Below are 21,429 nucleotides of genomic sequence, written 5' to 3'. Positions count from 1 at the left end.
ACCAAACTGGGTGTCATATCCTTTTTCTGAGGGCAGTACCGAAACCTAAGTTCTTCCTCTTTTTTTTTTAGAAAAAAGCTGCTCCCACCCTCTTTATTTCTTTCCTCCGGGTGGAGGAAATTCACACAGCCGGGATTTAAAAAAAAAAAAAAAAAAGGTGGTCTTCTCTGTCCTCCTATTGAAGCGGCTGAAGCTCCCCAGGCTCTGGGCACGCCTCTTCCACTGCCTGACGTCACACTATTTTTGTCTTTGAATAGCTCATTGACACAATCGTCTCGGAGCTCGGAGAACTGAAACAGGAGATGGTGCAGACAGATGTCAGCCTGGAGAATGGACTGGAACCCAACGAAGCCCACAGGTGACAGAGACGATCAGGTGCCGGGCGTCAGATGGGGGCTAAGTGGACCCTAGCAGCTACGAGGACTGCCATCTCGGTGGCTTCTCAGAAGTTTGGGAACTGGGAGTGTGGTGGCCTCTCCCGATGAAGCTCTCTGTAGGAGGTGGGAGTGGCCTAGGAACCAGTTGTCTGTTTGTTTTAATCATTTTGAAGGCACTTGAACTTTACACCCTTTCAATGCCTCCTGGCACCAGAACCCGGAAACCTAAAGCTCTATCTGTCGTATCCACCTACTCAACAGTGATGGAAACAATAACGCAGCAGGATCCTCCGCGTGCAAAATAGAATTCAGTGTAGCCCATGTCAGTCTCCAGAAGGTGTAAAGGGGCGCCCTAAAGAGGATGGACTCATTTTGCGTTCTCAGGTCAGAAAAAAACCCCAGCGCTTATCATGGCCATTGGCCTAAAATGTGACCCAGTGTGTTGGAGTTTGGATGTGGTTGTAAATAACTAAGAGTGGGGGGCAATATACTATGCTTGTTAAGCATGACGTGTTGTGTTCGTATCGTATCCGATCTGAGTTAGCTGTAAGGGACTGGTCTTTATAGGGAGAATGGGAGTGCAGAGGTCAGGGTGGGGGTGGTAGGCTGGAGGAGGTCACTCCAACCTCATCTTAGCTCTTGAATGCTGCAATTCATTGCTAGGAAAGGCAACAGAATATAATCACTAAAAAATGACATGGACACCTGGTGCCTTGGAGGCCAGGCTCATTATTAACTTTCCCCTCTTTCCCAGGGTACGGGTTGAGGCAGCCTGGTGCAGGTATGAGGTGAGATTCACGGAGTGGGTTTTGCTCACAAGTCATGAGACAGGCAGGAATCCTGCAAGGGCGGGTGAACCAGGTGGTGCTGGTTGCCCGAGCAAGTTTCAAACCAGCCCAACTTGTTCCCTGCCCTAGACTGCAGAGAGAGCAGACAATCGCAAGGAGGTACTTTGCAGCTGGAAGGTGGTGCTTTAACTCTCCTCTGTCTCTGGAGAAACCATATTCCCCCTTAGCTGTGGAAATGCTGCATGCCATCCATTTCTTCCCCTTTTCTACAAAAATGCTGGGGGGACAGAGTAGACCAGATGGTCCCCAAGCTTCTTGCAGCAGCACCCTGGCATTCTCTCTGATTTCCCTGGACCTCAATGGCTAATTTTTGATTTTTGATTAAAAACTCTCGACCTCACGTTCAGAATAGTGCCAAACTCCGTGGAAGTGGATTTCCCTTTCCCCTTTGCATTACTGAGCAAAATAAATGTAGGAGTCCAGTTAGTGCCAAAGGGCAAAGAAGAGAGCTTTAGTGGCTGATTTCTCTCACATCCAGGGAACACAACACAGCAAAATAGTCCCCAAGCTCTGCAGATGATGGACACCAGTGGCAGTACCCCGCCCCCAATGTGTAAGGCCCAGGGATGTTAGGTTTGCTGGAAGACGTGATGGTACATCAGAGGCCATCACATCACGATCTTGACATCTGACAGCAGTAGGCACTGGGCTGGGTAAGCAGGGCTGCCATCTTGTCATTAACATCTCTATCTTTTTCTTTTCAAATTTAAGAATGACTGTAAGCATTCCATAATAACTATGTTTTTCAGATTAATGTCACTTATTCTTGAATGCTATGTTGGTTAACAATGAATTCGTGAAATTTCAGATGCATTTTACTTGGTGTTTTTTTAGTGGGGAAGAAAGAAAAGGCAAGACTATCTTAGTTGAACAATGCATACGGTGTTTACCATGTGCCCGCCACTGTTATAAGTGCGTCACAGCAGCCAGCTCATTGACTCTCCTAACTACCCTAGGAGCTAAATCTCCAGGATGGCCCTCATTCTACTGTGCGGGACCTGTCTGACTAATGAGGCTGTGGCTTCTGTGATGGGGTCTCTCGCTGATTTTGCCGAGGCAGGGAGTCGTGACTTTGCTGTTAATTCCTCTGTTTTGCCCGACAATGTCCAGGTGGCCAGATATGGGAGAGGTAGGGTGAAGAGGACCTTCCGTTGTTTCCAGAATGAAAGCAGAGCAGAGCCCTGGCCACAGGGAAGCAGCAGGTCAGCTTGGCACAGAGCAGCCCAAAGCGTGGACGAAAGGAAAGGAGAGGGGTTAGTGAGAGTAACGGAGCCACCTCAAGTGAAACCCCTGTAGAGAGAAGACAGATTGCCCCCCTCCCCCAGGACCTTGGCTGAGCACGTTCCAGTTGCAGCACAGATGCATGGATGTCGCCTTCCTTTGTGGCATCCTTGGCGAGTGTGAGCTGTGATAACAGCCTCACCTACCCCAGCCACAGTCACCACAGAGTGTCTATGGTCCCTTCGTTTGTTGAACACTGGGCTAAGTGCCACGCTGGTGCCCTAGGTTAGGAATGCTGTTTCTCTACCTGCATTGGCTTTTGGTTGCTCCTTTGTCGTTAATATTGAGGTAATTTTTAATCTTTTCATGTCTCATGGACCCCCTTATCAGATTAATATTTTCAGTGCATAAAATAAAATATGCAGGAGGACATAGGGAAAACAATTCTACTGCAGTAGAATGATCAGAATTCTTAAAATGCATGATTTCATAGCATAGGTACTTCTTTATTATAAACACGTTAAATAGCAAGGTCTAGAAACTGCTGTCCTCTGGAAGCAAAGATGGCCAGAAACAGTACTTCTTCACCAACAATGAAAATGTGTGGGGTTTCTATTGGTGACAGAGTCTCAGCTACTGTGCAAACTACTGGGATTTGTTGGCCTGCATTCAAAATGGGAGGAAGTTAATTTCAAAACCAGGTTAGTGAAAGTAAAGATGTCACTTTTCTATCCAGTGGTCAGTTCTGACCTCCTCACCGATCAGCGTCATCCCACACAGTTGATTTCCCTTCCCTTCTAGGGACACTCGATTGGCTTGGCTTTCGGGACACCATACTTCCTGGTTTCCTCTCTCCTCACCTTCTGCTGCTTGTGGTCTCCAGCTGGTTCCTCCTCATCTCCCTCACCTCCTAATCCCGGAGCACCCAGAGCTCAAGCCTACAGCCTCTCTTCTCCTGTCCACCCCCCACCTTCTCTCTCCCACTAACCTTGAGCAAGATACTTAAAAGTCTCTGTGCCTCGGTGTGCACATCAGTGAAATGAGGATAATAATAGAGCTTGACTTGAGGGTGGTGGGAAAGATTAAGTGAGTTAATATTTGTAAAGAACTTTGCACAATGCTGGCAGCGAGTAAATACAATATGTTGTTTATTAAAAGAGACCTCTAGAGTAATTTCATAGTTAATCCCATCCAGTCCGTGGCTTTGATACCCTGTGTATATTGGGAATTCCCAACTTAGATCCCTAGGTTGGTCCTTGTTTGAATCCAGATGTTTGCCTCTAGCTGTCCATTCAGCCCAACTTCTGGCATCTCAAACTTACAAAGACCAAGACTGAGACCTCGGTTTTCTTTCATAACCTTGCTTCCTCCCTGGTCTTCCCCATCCCAGTGACCATACCTGCAGGTGCTTGGGACTCACAGAGGGCTTTTGTCTCTCCATCTCTCATACCTGTTCTTCTGTCCATCTCTAGACCCTGGCAGCTCTACCTGTAAGATTCCCCCATCAGCACCACTGCAGGAGACACTTGCCCAGTGCCTCTGCTTTCACCCATCCTGCCTTCCCTGGGCTATTATTTAAGCAGCATAGAGAAGGATCTGACTTTTGTTAACCCAAATCCAAGTCATGTCACTTCTGTTCAAAGCCCTTCGGTATTTTTCATTCATTAAAACCAAAATCATCGTGAAGGCTTTTGAGATGCCCCAGGCTCTGACTCCTCCCATCCCCTTGCCCTCCTCTCTTACAACCTGTCCCCTCTCGGTCCCTCTGCTCCAGCCCCACCGGCTCCTTGCCCAGAAGGCTCCTACCTCCTGGCCTTGCCACTTAACTATTCCCTCTGCCTAGAACTCCCTTCCTCCAGGAAGCATTCACCTTAGGACCCTCATTTCTTCCATCACCTTAGGTGACTTGAGTTTTCTTCATAGAACTTGTACAGATCTGACATATATGGTCACTTGCTTAAACTGTGCATTTTCTGCCTCCCAGCACAAGGAGGGAAGCACACTGAGAGCATGGGCTTGGCCTTAGAATAGTGTCTGGCATGTAGCATACACTCAGTAAGTATTTGAATGGACGAATGAAAGATGCCAGCCCTTTGGAGATTCTAAAGGTATTAAAGCATCAGAAGCCTCTTGCAGAAACAAGACATTACCCTGTAAAGCAGTTAGGGGACCCCAGCTGGTGCATAAAAAAATCAAAAGTTGAACATGTGCTATGGGCCTTAAGCTGGCTCCCTAGCAAAGAGGGACCAGGGCACCTTCCCATTACGTGCCAGCCATGCTTCCTCCCTCACTTCTGGGTTCAGGGCTGTTGTAAACGTCTGCCGATAGAGGAGCATCTGATTAAATCAACTCCATGCCCTCTGCTAGCGTTTTACCAAAAAGAGGCTAGGAAGCCAGGAGAGAGATCAAGGATATCTTCTTTCTGCTCTCTCTAAATGCTATTTCTTATTTCCTCCTGCTCTCCACTTCACTGCCCCCGAGACTAGAGTGTGGGGAAATAAAGGCTTTGTGCTTTCCTCTCCCTCCCCCATGATTTTGCAGTCTCCTTTCAGGTGGGGCTAGCACAGTAGACCCAATGTAGGCAGTGTTCCACCCTCATTGCCATCTGGACCCATCACCTCTGGGCTAAGACAAGTCTCTGAAGTTCCCTTTGTCCACAGGTAGAGTAGAGGGATTGAACAAAGCAACTTCACGAGATGAGGCTCAGGCTGGCTTTGCAGGATGCAGGGGGCCTGGCTGGACCGGGTTATCAAGGCTATTGTTAACTTTGTTTGCCGTCTTCCTCTCCTCCCCTCACTCCCGTTTTACCTCGCTGGTACACTCCAGTCTGAGTGGACCACTGGGCGGTGGGGGGGATATCCAGGGTCTTAAAACTCTACCCCCAACCAGCCCTCCCCCACCCCGGAATCAGATGCACAGAATTAAAAAATACCTTGGCCTGCTCTGCCCAGTACTATAGTGTAGCAGTTGGTCACCACCACTGACTTTTTCTGGAAGGGTCTGTGTGCCCCAGGAAGTTCTCAGTTTCCCAGCAGCTATGCAATGGCATTGATACCCAAACCACAGGAAGCTCAGATTGCTGGTCCCTGGTACAACCCTTCGCTTTTTCCACTTGACTGATGTTAGAACACACGGTCAGAAGAGAAGATCCATGGCTTACAGTCTGGGGAAGAGATGCCCAGTGTTCTACTCCAGTAAGTCTCCTGAAGTACCACGGTGACTGTAGTAGTTGCTCTGTGGCCTTCTGGAGCAACCCATCCTCACTTAGTGCTGCTTTATAAAAAAAAAAAAAAAAAACTTTCCACTGAAGTAAAACATGATTAAGAAGAAGCACACCAATAAGTATGCAGCTAGATTAATTTTCAGTGGTAAACAATACCACATAGAAGCACCCAGATCAAGAAACAGAACATGCCTAGCACCCCCCCCAAGTGCTGTGCACCCCAAGGGGAACCACTCTCCTGACTTATATTGCCATAGATTCGTTTTGCCTGTTTTTGAACTTCTTATCACTGGAATCATACAGCATGTGCTCTTTTAACTCTGACTTCTTTCATTCAATGTTTTGTGTAGTATTCATTGTGCGAACCCAACACAGTTGGTTTATCCATTCTACTATTAATGGATATTTGAATTGTTTCCACTTTGGGTCTGTTTTGAATAATGCTGCTACATACATTCTTGTGCATGTTTTTTGGTGACACACCTTAGTTAGGAATATAGGAGTGGAATTGCTGGGTTGTAGGATGGTTAAATATTCAACGTCAGTAAATGGTGCCCAAGAATTTTCCAGTCATTATAGTCATTCACACATCCACTAACAGTATATGGGAGTTCCCAAATACTCTGTTCTCCAGGTCTACACTTGGTATTGGCTGCTTTTTCATTTTAGCTATTTGAATGGGTGTGTGGATTTAAAGCTTCTGAAAGCATGATGGATGAAGACAGGTAAGAGTACCTGTATGTTGTGACTCAAGTACTGAGCTCAGTGCTGTGGGAGTCAGGAATGGGAACTCTTTAGTTTTAACAGAACATCATTTTATAATTCTTGCATGTTTAAGTTCAAGGCTAAAGTCATGAGGCATGTCCACAGTCAGTTCATTGGGTGATATTTATGGAAAGCATGAAGTTATGGAAAGGATTATTTGGGGGGAGGAGATAAAAAGAGAAGACAATCCAGAAATTATGAGTGTAGTGTAAATACATATGTACCTTTTATTGTTTATATTTCTGCTTATGAATCTTAGATCGTAAACTCATAACAGAAAAAACTCACCAATGAAATTCTCCCCGTGTCTTGGATTCTTTTGCTTTATGCTTTAACTTTGTTCTGTACTTATATGCAGAAATATTCAGCATCTCATGAATTAATGTGGCCATGGTCATTAGCTGCACCATAACTAAGAAATGTATGTGCATAAATCCAGTAGAGCTATAGTGGAAGTTTTAATTCTTCTCTGAAACTCAGGATACATCTGCATCTGATGCAATTTCCCATATTTAAAAAATAATATGTTCTTTTTTTTTAAATATATGTTCTCAACTGCAGTGACTTCAGACACAGAATTTAATGTCACTCCCTATTATTCCTTTCCATCTTTTCCTCTTGAAAAGTCAGATACAGAGTGATCATTCTTGGTTAATCTATACCTGCTTTCTTCTGAAGATTTTGGAGAGTGTATTCATGAGATTGTTGAGAAGCAAGGTTAAGTCATCAGATGCAGAAATTGGTTTGCATTTTGTCTTCTCACAGTGTCTGTGTCATGGGTACTATTAGCCAGCAAAACAAATATTTCCCCTTTGTCATCTCTGGAAAGCTGCATGTGCCACAGGTCGTTGGTTCAGAGCTGGGCACCCGTCCTCAAGTCCCACAGCATCTGAGAGCAGGCCACTGTCCTAGAACCAGTCACACCTGTCATAAAGATTGGTTTTCCTCCTTTCCTGGGAGCTTCTGTCTGGTTCAGCAGAACCTGGGAAGCTCACGATAATCACTGGCTACAGAGTATTTGGTATATCTTGCAGTATCTTAGGTATCTTAAAAAGGGTGTTTGGTGTTATCAAAATTTATAGTTTCTTTGGGGCACCTGGCTGGCTCAGTCAGAAGAGCATGACTCTAGATCTCGGGGTCGTGAATTTGAGCCCCATGTTGGGTGTAGAGATTACTTAAATTTTCCTATCATGTCCTTTGGGATATTCTGCTATGACTAGCTTGATTCATCTCTCCCCACCCCCCCAAACCCTTAAATTATTTCTTGATTTAAAGCCACTGCCGGGTGTTTATGATATGGTTTCAAGGAATTCTATGAGGATTGACCAACTCTTTGCTTATACTGTTACCAGTGTAGCAACAATTAGGTTCAACTTCAAGAAAATATGTGTTAAGTAGGTGCTGTTTGTTAAAATACCGGGACAGTGGAGCCTGCCAGGAGAAAGATTATAAACAAGTATCATAGAATGCAATGAGGATATAATAGTGGATTATACTAGATGTTCTGGGAACCTGACAGGAGGAAGCAGGTAATTCCAGCTAAGAGGTGGTTTTGGGAAAGATGAGCTCCCACATTAACCTTAAGTAAAGAATGAGGTAAGCCTCCAGATCAAAAATGCCCAAACACCTGTTTAGTCTGTTTTGATTGGTGATATCTATTATATTGGGGAAGGTTTTTAAAAAGAACATTTAAGATTTATTTTTTTGATGACCAAGTAGAACATAAACATTGTAGAAAAAGCATAATATAAAAAATAAAAAGATTACCATGAATCCCTGAGACAAAACCACTTTTGATTGTTTTTTGACTGCCATATTTCTTTTCCTTTGTGTGTATCCCTCCAATGTTTTTCTGTGCATTTCGATGGCAGATCATGCATGATTTTCCACAGATTTAACCAGGGTGTTTCTGATCATCCTGAAAATGCAGTGTGTCCTAGAAATTGATTCTATTTTTGTTGAGGGATAGCGCCTTCCAATTTAGTGGCTGGCTTCCCTATCCACAGTACCCTTGGGCACACAATTTTAATGATGGCCTACTCTAGATAGTTTTACCCCTTACAGACCTTGCCTTGCTATTATATTGGTAGTTGATTCTACCACGAAATATTTGCTTGTTTAGAAGGCAGTGGTGATTTAGTCCAGCGTGAAATAATACTAGTGTAACCAAAAGCACATAAACACTAAGAACTGCAAATCCATGAAATGCTTGCCTTTCTGTGAAGCTTCATGCATGCCACTGCTCAGGGTCAAAGGTCAGCAGGCCAAGACTTAGAGCCTGCCTGGCTCCTTCTCCCGTTTTCAGCTCCAAAGGCAGCCAGGACAACGTGTTCTTTGTTTCTGTTTCTTAGTTTTACAGGAACCAATGAAGGCCCCTGCCAGCATTGGCTCCATATCTGCCCTTTTCATCTCTAGCCGGAGACTCAATGACAGGAAGTTCATAAGCCATAAAAGTTACCAGATCTTCCTCCTCTCTGAAAATGGCGGTGCCTCCTCCTGCCTGGAAGCGGACGTGCATTTTTGTTCCCATTTCTGCGTTGTTCTCTCCTCCTGGTTCTCTGCAGATAGAGCTGAAAAATCACCGAAGGCCCTGACAGTTTTGCACAAAAATCCTCTGGTGTGCTTTTAGCAATCCTTTTGAGGAAGCTGAGACCTCCTCCCTCAGAGAGCAGCAGAGACAGTCGAGGGCGGGAATAAAACTTGCAACCCAAAATATATTTAGTCTTTTTCCTTTTGGAGTTTTAAAGGATGAAAAAAAGGCCTCGAGAAATTAAAATATCAACTTGTATGCTATAGAAGACCTCACGAGTCAGAGAGCTGGACCCTGTTCTGGCAGTTTCTAGCATTTTGACCTTGAGTAGGGAGCTAAGCCATAGAGTCTCTAATACCCCTCAGACTCAGGGGCGCCTGGGTGGCTCAGTTGTTAAGCGTCTGCCTTCGGCTCAGGTTATGATCCCAGGGTCCTGGGATCGAGCCCCGCATTGAGCTCCCCGCTCAGCGGGAAGCCTGCTTCTCCCTCTCCCACTCCCCCGCTTGTGTTCCCTCTCTCGCTGTGTCTCTCTCTGTCAAATAAATAAATAAAATCTTTAAAAATAATAATAATAATACCCCTCGGACTCAGAAAAACACACTGTGATCCTTACAGGGATAACCTTTCCCCCAGGCCTCCCCCATTACTTTTTCCATCTTGAGTGTTGGGTAAAAGTTTCCTCAGCTCACCTGGCAATTTTTCTATTGACCAAGAAATTAGCCAGGGCTCCACGTATGGCCAGAATGAATTTGAGCCTCCCTGCCTCTCCAGGATTAAATATTTCAGAGTAGGGGTTGAATTCAGCTTCACAAATTCCAAAGAAGTGTTTTCATGACTGAAAGTAAGATATCACTGGACATACGACTAGTAGGTATTTTTTATTTATTTTTATTTATCCATTTGAGACAGATACAGAGAGAGAGAGAGAGAGAGAGCAGGGGCAGTGGGGAGAGGCAGAGGAAGAGAGACAGAGGAAGAGGGAGAAGCAGATTCCCTGATGAGCAGGGAGCCCAACATGGGGCTCAATCCCAGGATCTGGAGATCACGACCTAAGCAGAAGGCAAAGGCTTAACCATCCAAGCGACCCAGGCACCACTAGTAGGTATTTTTTTTTTAAAGATCTTATTTATTTATTTGAGAGAGAGAGAGAAAAAAAAAAACAAAACAAAACAAGCAGGAGGAGAGGCAGAGGAAGAGGGAGAAGCAGGCTTCCCGCAGAGCAGGGAGCCTGATGCGGGGCTCAATCCCAGGACCCTGGGATCATGACCTGAGCCAAAGGCAGATGCTTAACCAACTGAGCCACCCAGGTGCCCACTAGTAGGTACTCTTGAAATGGCAGGTTTTCTGGGAATTTTTCACTGGCTCTGTGTGTATATGTGTGTGTGTAACAGAAATTGGAACTGGTCCTTGTACCAGCAACTTTTATCAGATGACTTTCTTCATGCAAGCCATCTGATAAAAGTTTTCTTGTCTCTCTACATAAGGGGCCTCTTCTATTCCTATATTTTTTTTTTCAGAAACTGTTGATGACAGACCCCTCATTTCTCTCCCCCAAAGATCAAGGAAGCCCTTGATTCATCTCCCACCAAGCCTGTAATGTTGGTCACTGCTTGATATTTGGGGTATATTTGCTTTCCTTTTGATATATAGACAAGGATCTACTGCTCCATGAGCAAGGCCATGGCAGACACAAGACTCCAACTTCCGTCTGGTGCTTAATTCTTAAGAAGACTCCTGCATTGGTCTCTTGTAGCTGGAAGCCTGAGCCCTCAAGCAGTGCCATGCCCCAGTCTGCACCTTTCTTGCCTTTGAGGCCCATTGAAGTAACATCATGTGAAAACGCTGAAGTCTTCACATGGGCAGAATGAGGAAGGGAGGCTTCCATTACAGAAATATCAAGAGAGAAAGCTTTTCATCCTTTCTTTTTTCCATCTATAAGTTGAGGATGGCAAGCACTAGAGTCCAGGTTGGGACTAGACCCTAATGGTGGATGGAGAATGTTGCAGCTGCGAGGACCCGCCAGGGGCCATCCTCAAGAAGGTTCACATTAAGTGCTAACCAAACAAGCTCCAGAATTGTGTTTATAGAATAGTCTTTGTGTATCCTAGAATGGAAATGCGTCACCTTGCATTCTTTTTTTAATTTCTGGAAATTAGGGGACAGTGAAAGAGACATCCTGGAAACTGCTGAACAGAATCTTTACTCATAGTTCCCAGGACATTTCAGACTCTTAGAGTCTGTTCTTTTCAGGCTTTGTTTTAGTAACAGATTCCTTTTTCCAGTAAGACTCCATCTTTAGAGATGGGGAAACTGAGTCTTAGTGACCTGTAATAATAAGCCAAGGCTTCACAGTTAGGAAGAGTCAACTGAGGTTTTGATCACAGCCGAGTGCAGGTGCTCTTTCTACCAAACCCCTGGAGATTATGAGGCTGAGGGGAGGCCAGAATTGGCTTGACCAGATTAAACCATGCAAAACTTAGCACCTCGATGTTGATTCACATGTGCAGGAAATTCTCATGTTGATGCATTCTGACTCCAGGTAAATGAGAACTTTGTTGAGAACCGATGCTAAAGCCCCCCATACGTGTATGTGGGGGGTTCCCACTCTGGATTTTTCCATACATCAACAGAAGGCAGCTTTCCTGCCAATACTCTTTTACTCTTATCTTCTCTGTGTTCAACCAGCCGGTACATGTCAACCTCTTTTGTTGGAATTAAATCTCATTCCCAGTGTTGGGATAAGGTGTTCTGTATTTGGGAACCTTGAATGGAGCATGTATCACTAATGCCCTGTGTTAGTGGATGTCAGCTAAAACTCAGCATTGACTTTTATATCCAAAGCCCACCCCCTGCCAGCTGGTGGGAGGTTGGAGGGGCTGTCCATGAAGGAAATTCATGAACGGTGAAGAAGGAGTTGCAAACACGTTGGATTTGTTGTTCTGGAAGGATTTGGGCTGCTTCCTTTTCTCGCCGCAGCCCGAAGACCAGGGGGATCTTGGTAGCTGTCGTGATTTTTGCCACCCGTTTCCTGATAAACACAGAGACAAGAACCCTTTGTCTCCTGAGACTGGAGCTGAGGAACTGGATTCTGTTGTTGGGCCTGGCTGAGGGAAGGCCTGAATCAGAAGTTATGCCTGGGGAATCCAGGAAGAAGCTGATGGAGAGACCTTGCACCCATGATGTTTCTCGTTGCCCACTGAGCTTCTCCCCTTCCTCACTCACAAGGAATAAACCTGTGTTTGCAGATGACCTCCTACCCAGTCCCCCATCATGCATAGAGCAGGCATATGATCAATGCCTACCTGGGGGGTGAAGCTAGGTGAAGCTAGTGAGAGAAATAAATGTAATGCAGAGCAAAATGGGGTAAGTGCCCCAGAGGTGCATACACAGTGGGTGAAGGAATTAAATGTGCCAAAAGATTACTTGCAACTGCAGGAGATGGGGGGGGAACAGGATCTGACCTTGGTTTTGACAAGGGGGTTGGAGCCAGTGTCCAATGGGCACTCCAGAATAGCTTGAACCCAGTCAAGGAGGGAGCTGAGCAATGGCGAATAGATGCTTTTTTGGGTATCATCTTCCCCCCCTTGAGTCCAAGAGCAAAGTTTATAAACATTAATATGGAAGAAATATTCTTATGTTTTAATCCAGATTGTCTCAGCCCAAATTCCACCCACTGTGCCACAGTTTTTCTCTTATTCTTGCACCATCTTGCTTATTATTAATGTACCTAATATTTTTCTTTAAATTGACTCACCTTTGACATATATTTTAAAAAGTAAATTTGGTAAACCAGTCATAAAAAGACAAATAGTGTACAATCCCAATTATATGAGGTACTTAGAGGAGTCAAAATGAGAGACAGAAAGTGAAGAGTTTGTTTCCCAAAGTGGGGGGGAGTTATTTTTTTACTAGGCATAGGTTTCAGTTTTGCAAGAGGAAAAGAGTTCTGGAGATGGATGGTAGTGATGGTTGTACAACAATATGGATATACATAACCCTACTGAACTGTGCATTTAAAAATGGTTAAGATAGGGCGCCTGGGTGGCTCAGTCGGTTAAGCGTCTGCCTTCAGCTCAGGTCATGATCCCAGGGTCCTGGCATCGAGTCCCACATCGGGCTCCTTGCTCAGCGGGGGACCTGCTTCTCCCCCTGCCCCTCCCCCTGCTTGTGCTTTCTCTCTCTTTCAAATAAATAAATAAAATCTTCAAAAAATAAAAAAATAAAAATTAAAAATGGTTAAGATGGTAAATTTTATGCTGTATGTATTTTACCACAATAAAAAAATTGGGGGAAAAAGAAGTAAATTTAATATCCCTGCCATAATTGGGGACTACACTGAATACAGCAGCTATTTTGTTTTTAAGATTTATTTATTTATTTGAGAGGGAGAGAGAGAGAGAGAGCATGAGAGGGGAGTGGGTCAGAGGGAGAAGCAGACTCCCCACCGAGCAGGGAGCCCAATGCGGGACTTGATCCTGGGACTCCAGGATCATGACCTGAGCTGAAGGCAGTAGCTTAACCAACTGAGCTACCCAGGAGCCCTACAGCAGCTCTTTAAATAAGTACTGGACATTAAAATAAAAACTGCCTCCATGTGTGACTTTGGTATATCCAACGTTCTTTGGGAAATATTGTCAATTTTAATAAACCATAGAGAATTTATAACATAGCAAAAGTTCCCACCAAATATGGTTTGGTTTTGTTTTTGAGCTCTTCACTTTGTCGCAGGACTGGGACTCTTTGTTAGGGAGGCAGGCAATAATTAAGCCCTGGACAAAGGCACCTTGGAAGCCAAGGCTCTGCTTTTGTTGTTTATTTTTGTTTTGTTGTGTTTTATTGATGGGCTCAGCAATCTATTGATTATAATTAACCCCATCAATTTGTCATGATTCATTCTATGATGTTTATTAGATGCTTAGCATGTAAACAAGGAAAAACTATTAGTTTTCTAAAAAGTTGGGAAGGTCCACTGGAGACCTTCAAGGACCCAGCGCTCAGGCTGCAGGAATAGCACTGAGTCTTCCTAAAGGTTGAGTTATCAGGGAGCATTTTGCTGGAAATCCAGGGAAATCCAGGTAAGACCTGGGTGGATCCTGCCACTCACCACTTAAGATACAAAGCTGAGGTAGCCTTTCTGGGTTACTCAGCCCCAAGTGCATCACCAGGATTGGTCTGGAAGGAACAGGCAAAGCAAGCAGGGAGTCCCCTTCCACGAGAGAATCACCTTCCACACCTTGCTAAAGCCTGATATAGGAGACCAGGGGTGGAACCTGGGGCCAGGAATTGGATAGTAGAGAGGACAAAAGTCAAAAGCCAAGCGATATTTTAGGAGGTCGTGATAGTCCTTCCTTCAACCTATCCTGCTGACTTGGTCATCTAAATGTCTCCAGATGTCCCAGTTTACAAGGCCCATTAATTCTGTAAGTGGAAGCAAAACAGAATACCTAGATAAAATGTAAGAGTGGCTTTTCCATGAAGGTAGACCGCATTTGGTAGTACCAAATTCCAAGGCAGACAGGATAATGTTTGTGGGGAGGCACACATACTCACACATGCAGACATGCTTCTGCATGAGCCAGAGAACCCTAAGAAGTGGCTTAGGAGAGCATTACTTTGATTAGAGTCACCGCCTGCCTTATTTAATTCCAGAGGACTTGCCACTGATTCTATGAGAGGTTTTTAGAAGTTGTTAATTAACTAAATCCATCTCTTTTTTAGTTGAACTATGGTCTGCTTTAGAAAGACAAATTCGTAGTACATTTTGTCTTTATTTGAGACAGCTTTGGTCTTTAAAAAATAATCAAGGGTATCTTACCATGGTTGTTGATGTAAATTGTCCATTTAAAAAATATAATTGTTCAGGGGCGCCTGGGTGGCTCAGTTGGTTAAGCGTCTGACTTCAGCTCCAGTCATGATCCTAATACCTTCTGAACCCTGAGTGGGGCTTCCTGCTCAGCAGGGAGTCTGCTTCCCCCTCTCCCTCTGCCCCTTCCCTCCGGCTTGTGTACGCGCATGTGCACGCGAGCTCTCAAATTCTCTCTCACACACAAATAAGTAAAATCTTAAAAAAAAAGAAAAAGAAAAAATATAATTGTTCAGCTTAATGAAGGTGTGCTTTTAACGCACACAGAGAAGGTTTGGCTTTTTGTTTCTTGTGTATACTTGTTTTGTCCCCATGTCCTGAGCATAGAACCATCCAGAGCACCACACCTGTGCTGAGACCTTTAGTCAAATGGAAGGTACCACCTTGTTGATGGTAAAAATTTGGCATTATGCCTTGTATCTAGCCCCCTAAGTCTTTTTTTTTTTTTTTGCAATTCCTTGTCTGCAATAAGATTCTGATGTATAGAAGGTTTCTAGCTATATTTACTGCACCTGCATTTTTTCCTACAGAGACAACCTACATCTGAGTTTTATGTACTTTATATATTGCTTGGTTCTTGATGTCATTTGTTTGAAAAAAGACGGATTGTAAAATCAAAGTATAGTCCTCCTATGTGATGTCTGGGACCCTGGTCATTGGAAGCTGCATTGATAGGTCATGCCATCCTCTGGGGTTGTGGATTAGGACAAGAAAGAGCATCATTTGGAAAGTCTGCTGCAAATTATTTTTCTCTGAGATGAATTAGATTCTGTAAAGTTTAATAAAAGTAGACCTAGTGTCTTTCTGCCTGTCCTATATTAGAACACACTTTCTGCAGTTTCTTGCTCCTGTCTAGGCTGCTAACACCTGGGCCTGGGAATGAAGGGAATATAGCCAAGTGGAAAGCCCGCTCTCATCCCACACTCAAAAGAGCCTTAAGTTGGGTGTGACCAGAATGTAGCTGTTGCTGGAGAGACCTGTCCCCCAGAGTGGATGTAATATCCACTGGGCTCCTTCAGAGCCATGAGGCCATGGTCCATTGGAATGAGGCCAGATGTAGTATCTGAGTTGCCCAGAGTTTGTTCTCTGACCCTAGAGGCACATTGGTGGGGCATATTCTGTGGTTTGCCCAGTATTTTCACATGTGGGTGTGGGTCTCACTGAATCTATACCTGAGCTTTATCTCCCCATGAAAGCAGGCGTAGATGCTTGGAAATAGTAATAATAGTTCAATAAATAAATGAATTTCATACTCATAAACCCAGGGAGATGGTAGATATTTTCCCCAATGTATTATTTTGAGAAATTTCAAACATTATAGGAAAGTTAAGAATAGTACTGTTCAACTAAATTCACCACTTGTTGAAGTTTTGTCACATTTCCTTTACCTCTATATTCCTCTCCCCCTTTTTTTGGAGGGGAATGGGAGGCTGACCATTTGACATTTACTTTCCAACATTTTCATGCTTTGACCCTAAATTCTTCAATTTGCATCTCTTAAAGAGCAAGAGCATTTTCCTACATAAATAACAGTATCACAGTCAGGAAATTATTAAACATTAATACAGTATATCTGTTATTCACCCTTATTCAAATATCCCCAATTGTCCTTTATAGCTATTTTTTTATTCTGATGCCATATGTTATCAATTCTGTGCACTCAATAGAGTTATCTCTCTTATGTCTCTTTATTCTCCTTTTATCTATAATAATCCCACAGCCTTTTAAAAATTTTTCGTGACATTGATAATTTGAAGAGTTCAGGCCAGTGGTTTTGCAGGAAAGTCCCTGAATTTGGATTTGTCTGGTTGTTTTTTCTTGTATAGTTTCAAGTTAAACATGTTTTGGGGCAGGAGGATGAACTAGATGTTATTACAACATTCTCAGAGCATCATATTGGGCGGACATGATGTCAGGTGCCTGATTATTGGAGAGGTTAATGCTGATGGCTTATTCAGATGGTGTCTCAAGTCAGTTAAGGTGGCTCAGTCAGTTAAGCGTCTGCCTTCGGCTCAGGCCGTGATCCTCAGGGTTCTGGGATCAAACGCCGTGTCAGGCTCCCTGCTCAGTGGGGCATCTGCTTCTCCCTCTCCTCTGTCTCTAGCTCGCTCTCTCTCAAATAAATAAATAAAATCTTTAAAAAAAAGAAAAGATGGTGTCTCAGGATTTCTGCATTGTCGGGGTACCTTTCCTCTTCATGAAAAGTAATCTGCGGGCAGATATTTGAAGACTGTGAATGTTCTGTTCCCTAACGATCTTTCACGTGCCGATGTTAACACCCACCCAGGATTCTTGCTTATATCAGTTTTACACTGTGCTGGAGATGTTATTTACCACTTGCTGATTAGAGAGACAAAGCTCAAAAGGGGAGATGGGTCTCATGTGCTGGCTGGCTGACCGTGACCATGTCATCATTAGAATCTCCTGAATTATATCACAGCGATTTATCTTTTATAAACCATTCATTCTTTGCCCCCCCATATGTGCAGGCAGACATCTGTTTTAAGAATCACTGGTTTCTATTAATCTCAGCAGCTTCTGTTTTAGGTTGAATTCCCAGAAGCAGAGCCCAAGGTGCAGATCGCTGTGCCGTGATTTACTGAGATAGGGTCTCAGGAGCAGCCTGTGAAGGAGTGAGCAGGGCCGTTTGGGATGAGTAGGAAACCAGGCAGAGATACGGGGGCAGCTGGAGGGTAACCTCAGCCTGATCCCGCAGGTAGCTCTGCCACATGAATAGCACCCCAGGATTGTCTCGCCTTCAGGCAAAAAGGCCATTCCTCTCCGCCCTGTATCAGTATGTCGTTAGTGCATCAGCTCCCAGGGAAGCTCATACCTTTCCAGGTATGACCAGGACAAGGGGGCAGCCAGCACCCACCGCAGCAGGGGCATAGGTCCCCAGTCTGGTAAAGGGGAACTGGGCAGTGCACCAACAGTGTCCAATACAGATTCATTTCCCTCATTAGTTCTTTCCCAAAGGTTGTCTCTGATAAAAGCCAATCGGTCTTTTTTCATTCTTTCTTTCAATCTATCTTATAATAATATACTATAAACCCCAAATGTCGGATGGTGGAAGAAAGGTGTTAGCTTAGTCATTTGCAAAGACAAGATCTAATTTATGGTTTCTCCTTGATGAAGCCCCATGAATCTTATTCACTGTCTTCCTGTCTGGACCTGGGCTTTTTAGGCTGAGGTTGGTTGTGAGGACAAAGACCTCTTGAACAACTGAGTTGTCACAGGACGTGCCCTTCTAAGGAAGGAAGAAGCGTCCACATATTTACTCACCGCACACATGAGTGTTAGGGTTGCCGTGTTAGAGATGGTAGAATTTGCTCTTGGTAAAATATCACCAGCCTGAGATGGCAGGGATGGAGGGTTTACTTAGGTTTGGAGAATTCTTTCAGGGGCATGTTACCACCATCCTTGCCACCCCCCCCAAAAGAAAAAACCACCCCACCTCACTGGTTCTGGGTTCCAGTGCACATTTTGCTCTTAGATCTCAAGCAAATGCTCCTCAGACTGCAGCATCAGCATCTCCTGGAGCTTGTTAGACATGCAGAGCCCCACCCCAGGGCTGTGGAATCAGACCCTCTTGGGCTGAAACCAGGAATCTGTAGCTTAACAAACCCCAGGAGATTTCTCTCTTAGGCTCAAGCGCCAATCCAATGCAGTGGTTGTAAACTTGGCCGCAAGTTGGAATTGCCTGGGGAAATTTTTTAAAATTCCCTGTGTTCCACCCTAAAGTGTCTGATTTATTTGATCTGGGGTGCAGTCTGGCCATCAAAACATGTTTAAGCTCCAGGCAATTTTATAGGCAGCCAGCATTGAGAATCACTGCTCTAAAGTTGCCTCCGTTTACCTCATGTGAAAGGAATTTTAATGCCGCTTCATTTTGAAGAGTGCGTTCTTATAGCTGCAAAGATTCACTTCAAAATACCTGGAGGCCCTGGGATGGCATTTGCAGAATGAGAAACTGCTCTTTTTTGGCACAGACTCTCCCATCTGGAAAGTTGTAGCAAAGGTAAAGGAAAACTTTAAGGGGAAACAAAATGTAAATCTTGAATGGAAGCATGAGATTCTTCAGATCTGCAGAAAGTCAAGAATGTGCGGGGAAGACATTAGGATGGGGGTCTGGCCAGCCGGTGCACTATCCTTGTGGGTATTGATACTGAGCCTGCTTACCCAAAAATGATTGCCTTAGGTTGGCTTCTTCTGTAGTCAGTCCCACCTCTTAGGAGTGGAGTGGTCCACATGGGAAGAGCACACTTTTTTTTTTTTTTTTTTTACATTTTCCCCACTCTTGCCTACCATTTGGCTTTATCATCATAATTCACAATGTTGAAAACTTCATTCAGGCCACACATTTGGGTTTCTTTGGGTTTAGATGTTTGAAGACCATTTGAACCCTAACCTGAACTTGCCCCTTCAAATGTGAACCATCAAGTCTATTATTTTTCACTGGCCACTCCAGGATCGGTGTTGATGACCAGCTCATTGAGAGTCAGGGCATGGTAGAGGGAAAGAGACACCAGAGCCAAGCACTCTTGGATTGGAATTCCCACCTATTCACTCTCACCAAAGGCATATCCTTGCTTTGAGCAAGTTACTCAAGGAGTCTGGGCTTCCCTGTCCCCTCCCCCCCCCACCGCCTTTTTTTAACGCTGGATTCCTGGTACTTGCCTTTGGGGGCTGTTTTAAAGGAAATGATAGAATGTTTGCAAAGGGCCTGGCACATAGTAGACACCACATTGATACAAGCTCTCCTGTGTTCATGATCTTAACTTGTTACCTGCAAAGTTGGAGGAACACCAGACCTCTTGAATTTCTAGCTCTTCCATTTCATGGGTGTTTATAATTCTGGACAGCCCAATACCTTCTTGGGCCTCAGTTTTCTCATTTGTAAAATGGGGATTACATACTCAGTCACAGGATTAGTGTTGGCACCCAAAGGCAACTATAGAAATCAAAATGATATTTTTTTAGTTGAGATTTCATTCACAGATCATACCTTAAAGTGTATAATTCAGTGATTTTCAGCACATTCACAAAGTCGTACAGCCATCAACACATCTGGATCCAGAACATGTTCTTTACCTCAAAAGGGAATTCCATACTGATTAGCAACCACTACCCATCCCGCCCCCACCCCCAGTCCCAAGCAACCACTAATCTTTCTGTTTTCTCTATTTGTGTCTAGTCTAGATATTTTGTGTAAGTGGAATCACACAATATTTGTCTCTAGCTGCTCCCACTTAGCATGAAGTCTTCACGGTTCATCCCATTTTGGAGCATGGATCAGTACTCCATTCATAAAAAGAATGAATGAATATTATGACTGAAGAAAATTCCACTGAATGGATAGACCACATTTTATTTACCCATTCATTAGGTGATGGAAATTTGGGCTGTTTCCACTTTATGGCAATAATGAACTTATGTTAGTATGATTTTATAAATAGCACAGCATTATTCAACTGTAAGATTTCATTACAAATAATATTAGTAATAAAAATGCCTAGATGTGTGAAAAAAAATGAAATCCAGTTCATTTGGGTACAAAAATGAGTGTGCATGAGTGAGTGTGAATGTTTTGTTTTTGCTTTTAGAGCATGCCATGGTTGTGCTTATGATACATGCTTTTGAGTCATAGGACCTCATGCTACCATATGGAACATAGCATTTAGGGTTCTGTGCTCAAGTGGTGAAATGGTTTATGCTAGAAGACAGACTCAACAGCATTCAGGATGTTTAGAACCTTTTGAAAACTGGGTCAGAAATAGAAGGTCTGTTGGGTCTGTCGAATATTCTGTTTAATAGTATAGATATGGAGTGAGAGCTAATATGGATTCTGCCCCAAGAAAGCTTTCAGGCTGGAGGGGAAGACAAGCAAGGTGGGGATGAAAGATGGAGTATGGGCTAGGACAGGTCTAGCCTGGAGACTATAGGATGGTCTCCTCGTCAGAGAAATGGGGCTGCGGCCATTTGACCCCTGCCAATTCTCTTTCTCTTAGCATGGTAAGACACAAGGATGATGGCTTTTCCGAAGAAAAGGATGTGAAGACCTATCCGCGGGACTCTGGCTATGACAGCCTCTCCAACAGGCTCAGCATTTTGGACCGGCTTCTCCACACCCACCCGATCTGGCTGCAGCTGAGTCTGAGTGAGGAGGAGGCAGCGGAAGTCCTCCAGTCCCAGCCTCCAGGGGTAAGATTCAGAATCTCAAGGAATTCTGCTTTCTTAAAGAGAAAGACTTGGAGTTCCAGAAAGTTCTTCCTGGGCTATAGGGAGCGTAGCTTCCAGTGTGCACCAGGGTTGCAATGCAGGGGGATTGTGGGATGTATGGAGGCAGCTCCAAGGAAAAGAGCCCTTCATGGTTTGTCTTTCTGTCTTCATTGACTCAGTTACCAAGGGAGGTCCAGGAGTGGGCAGGATGACAGGGCATCTGGGTAATGAGGAGGGCCCCTGGCTGAAGGCCCTGGGCTGACTTCTTGGGCCTCAGCATTGAGGATGAGCCTGGTTGTGGGGTCCTCAGCTGCCCCTGCTATTTTCATTCTAAGCTGGAAACCCTGCCAGGGCCCAGCCATCCAACTTGGGACTTCAAAAGT

The 21,429-nt window shown here is 44.3% G+C and overlaps 1 protein-coding gene across 4 annotated transcripts in view; it reads left to right on the top strand.

Annotated features, from left to right (window-relative positions):
- The window catches only part of RIN2 (Ras and Rab interactor 2), a 239,885-nt gene that overhangs the window by 177,030 nt on the left and 41,426 nt on the right, over window positions 1-21,429 (top strand). For 2 of the 4 annotated variants that reach the window (XM_028123720.2, XM_028123718.2), the window contains exons 4-5: window positions 258-358; window positions 20,836-21,028. In XM_028123720.2, the coding sequence (XP_027979521.1) occupies window positions 258-358; window positions 20,836-21,028 (294 nt within the window). Of the gene's footprint in view, window positions 1-89; window positions 762-20,835; window positions 21,029-21,429 lie in introns of those variants that run through there. The other 2 variants (XM_028123721.2, XM_028123719.2) reach the window with 2 other exon arrangements.

This window comes from Eumetopias jubatus, unplaced genomic scaffold (assembly GCF_037043125.1).
Source record: "Eumetopias jubatus isolate StellerSeaLion01/CBP00866 unplaced genomic scaffold, mEumJub1_p1.0 scaffold_9, whole genome shotgun sequence".
Classification (NCBI taxonomy): Eukaryota; Metazoa; Chordata; class Mammalia; order Carnivora; family Otariidae; genus Eumetopias; species Eumetopias jubatus.
Note: the sequence above shows the minus strand (reverse complement) of the source record. Positions and strands in the feature narration are given on the sequence as shown.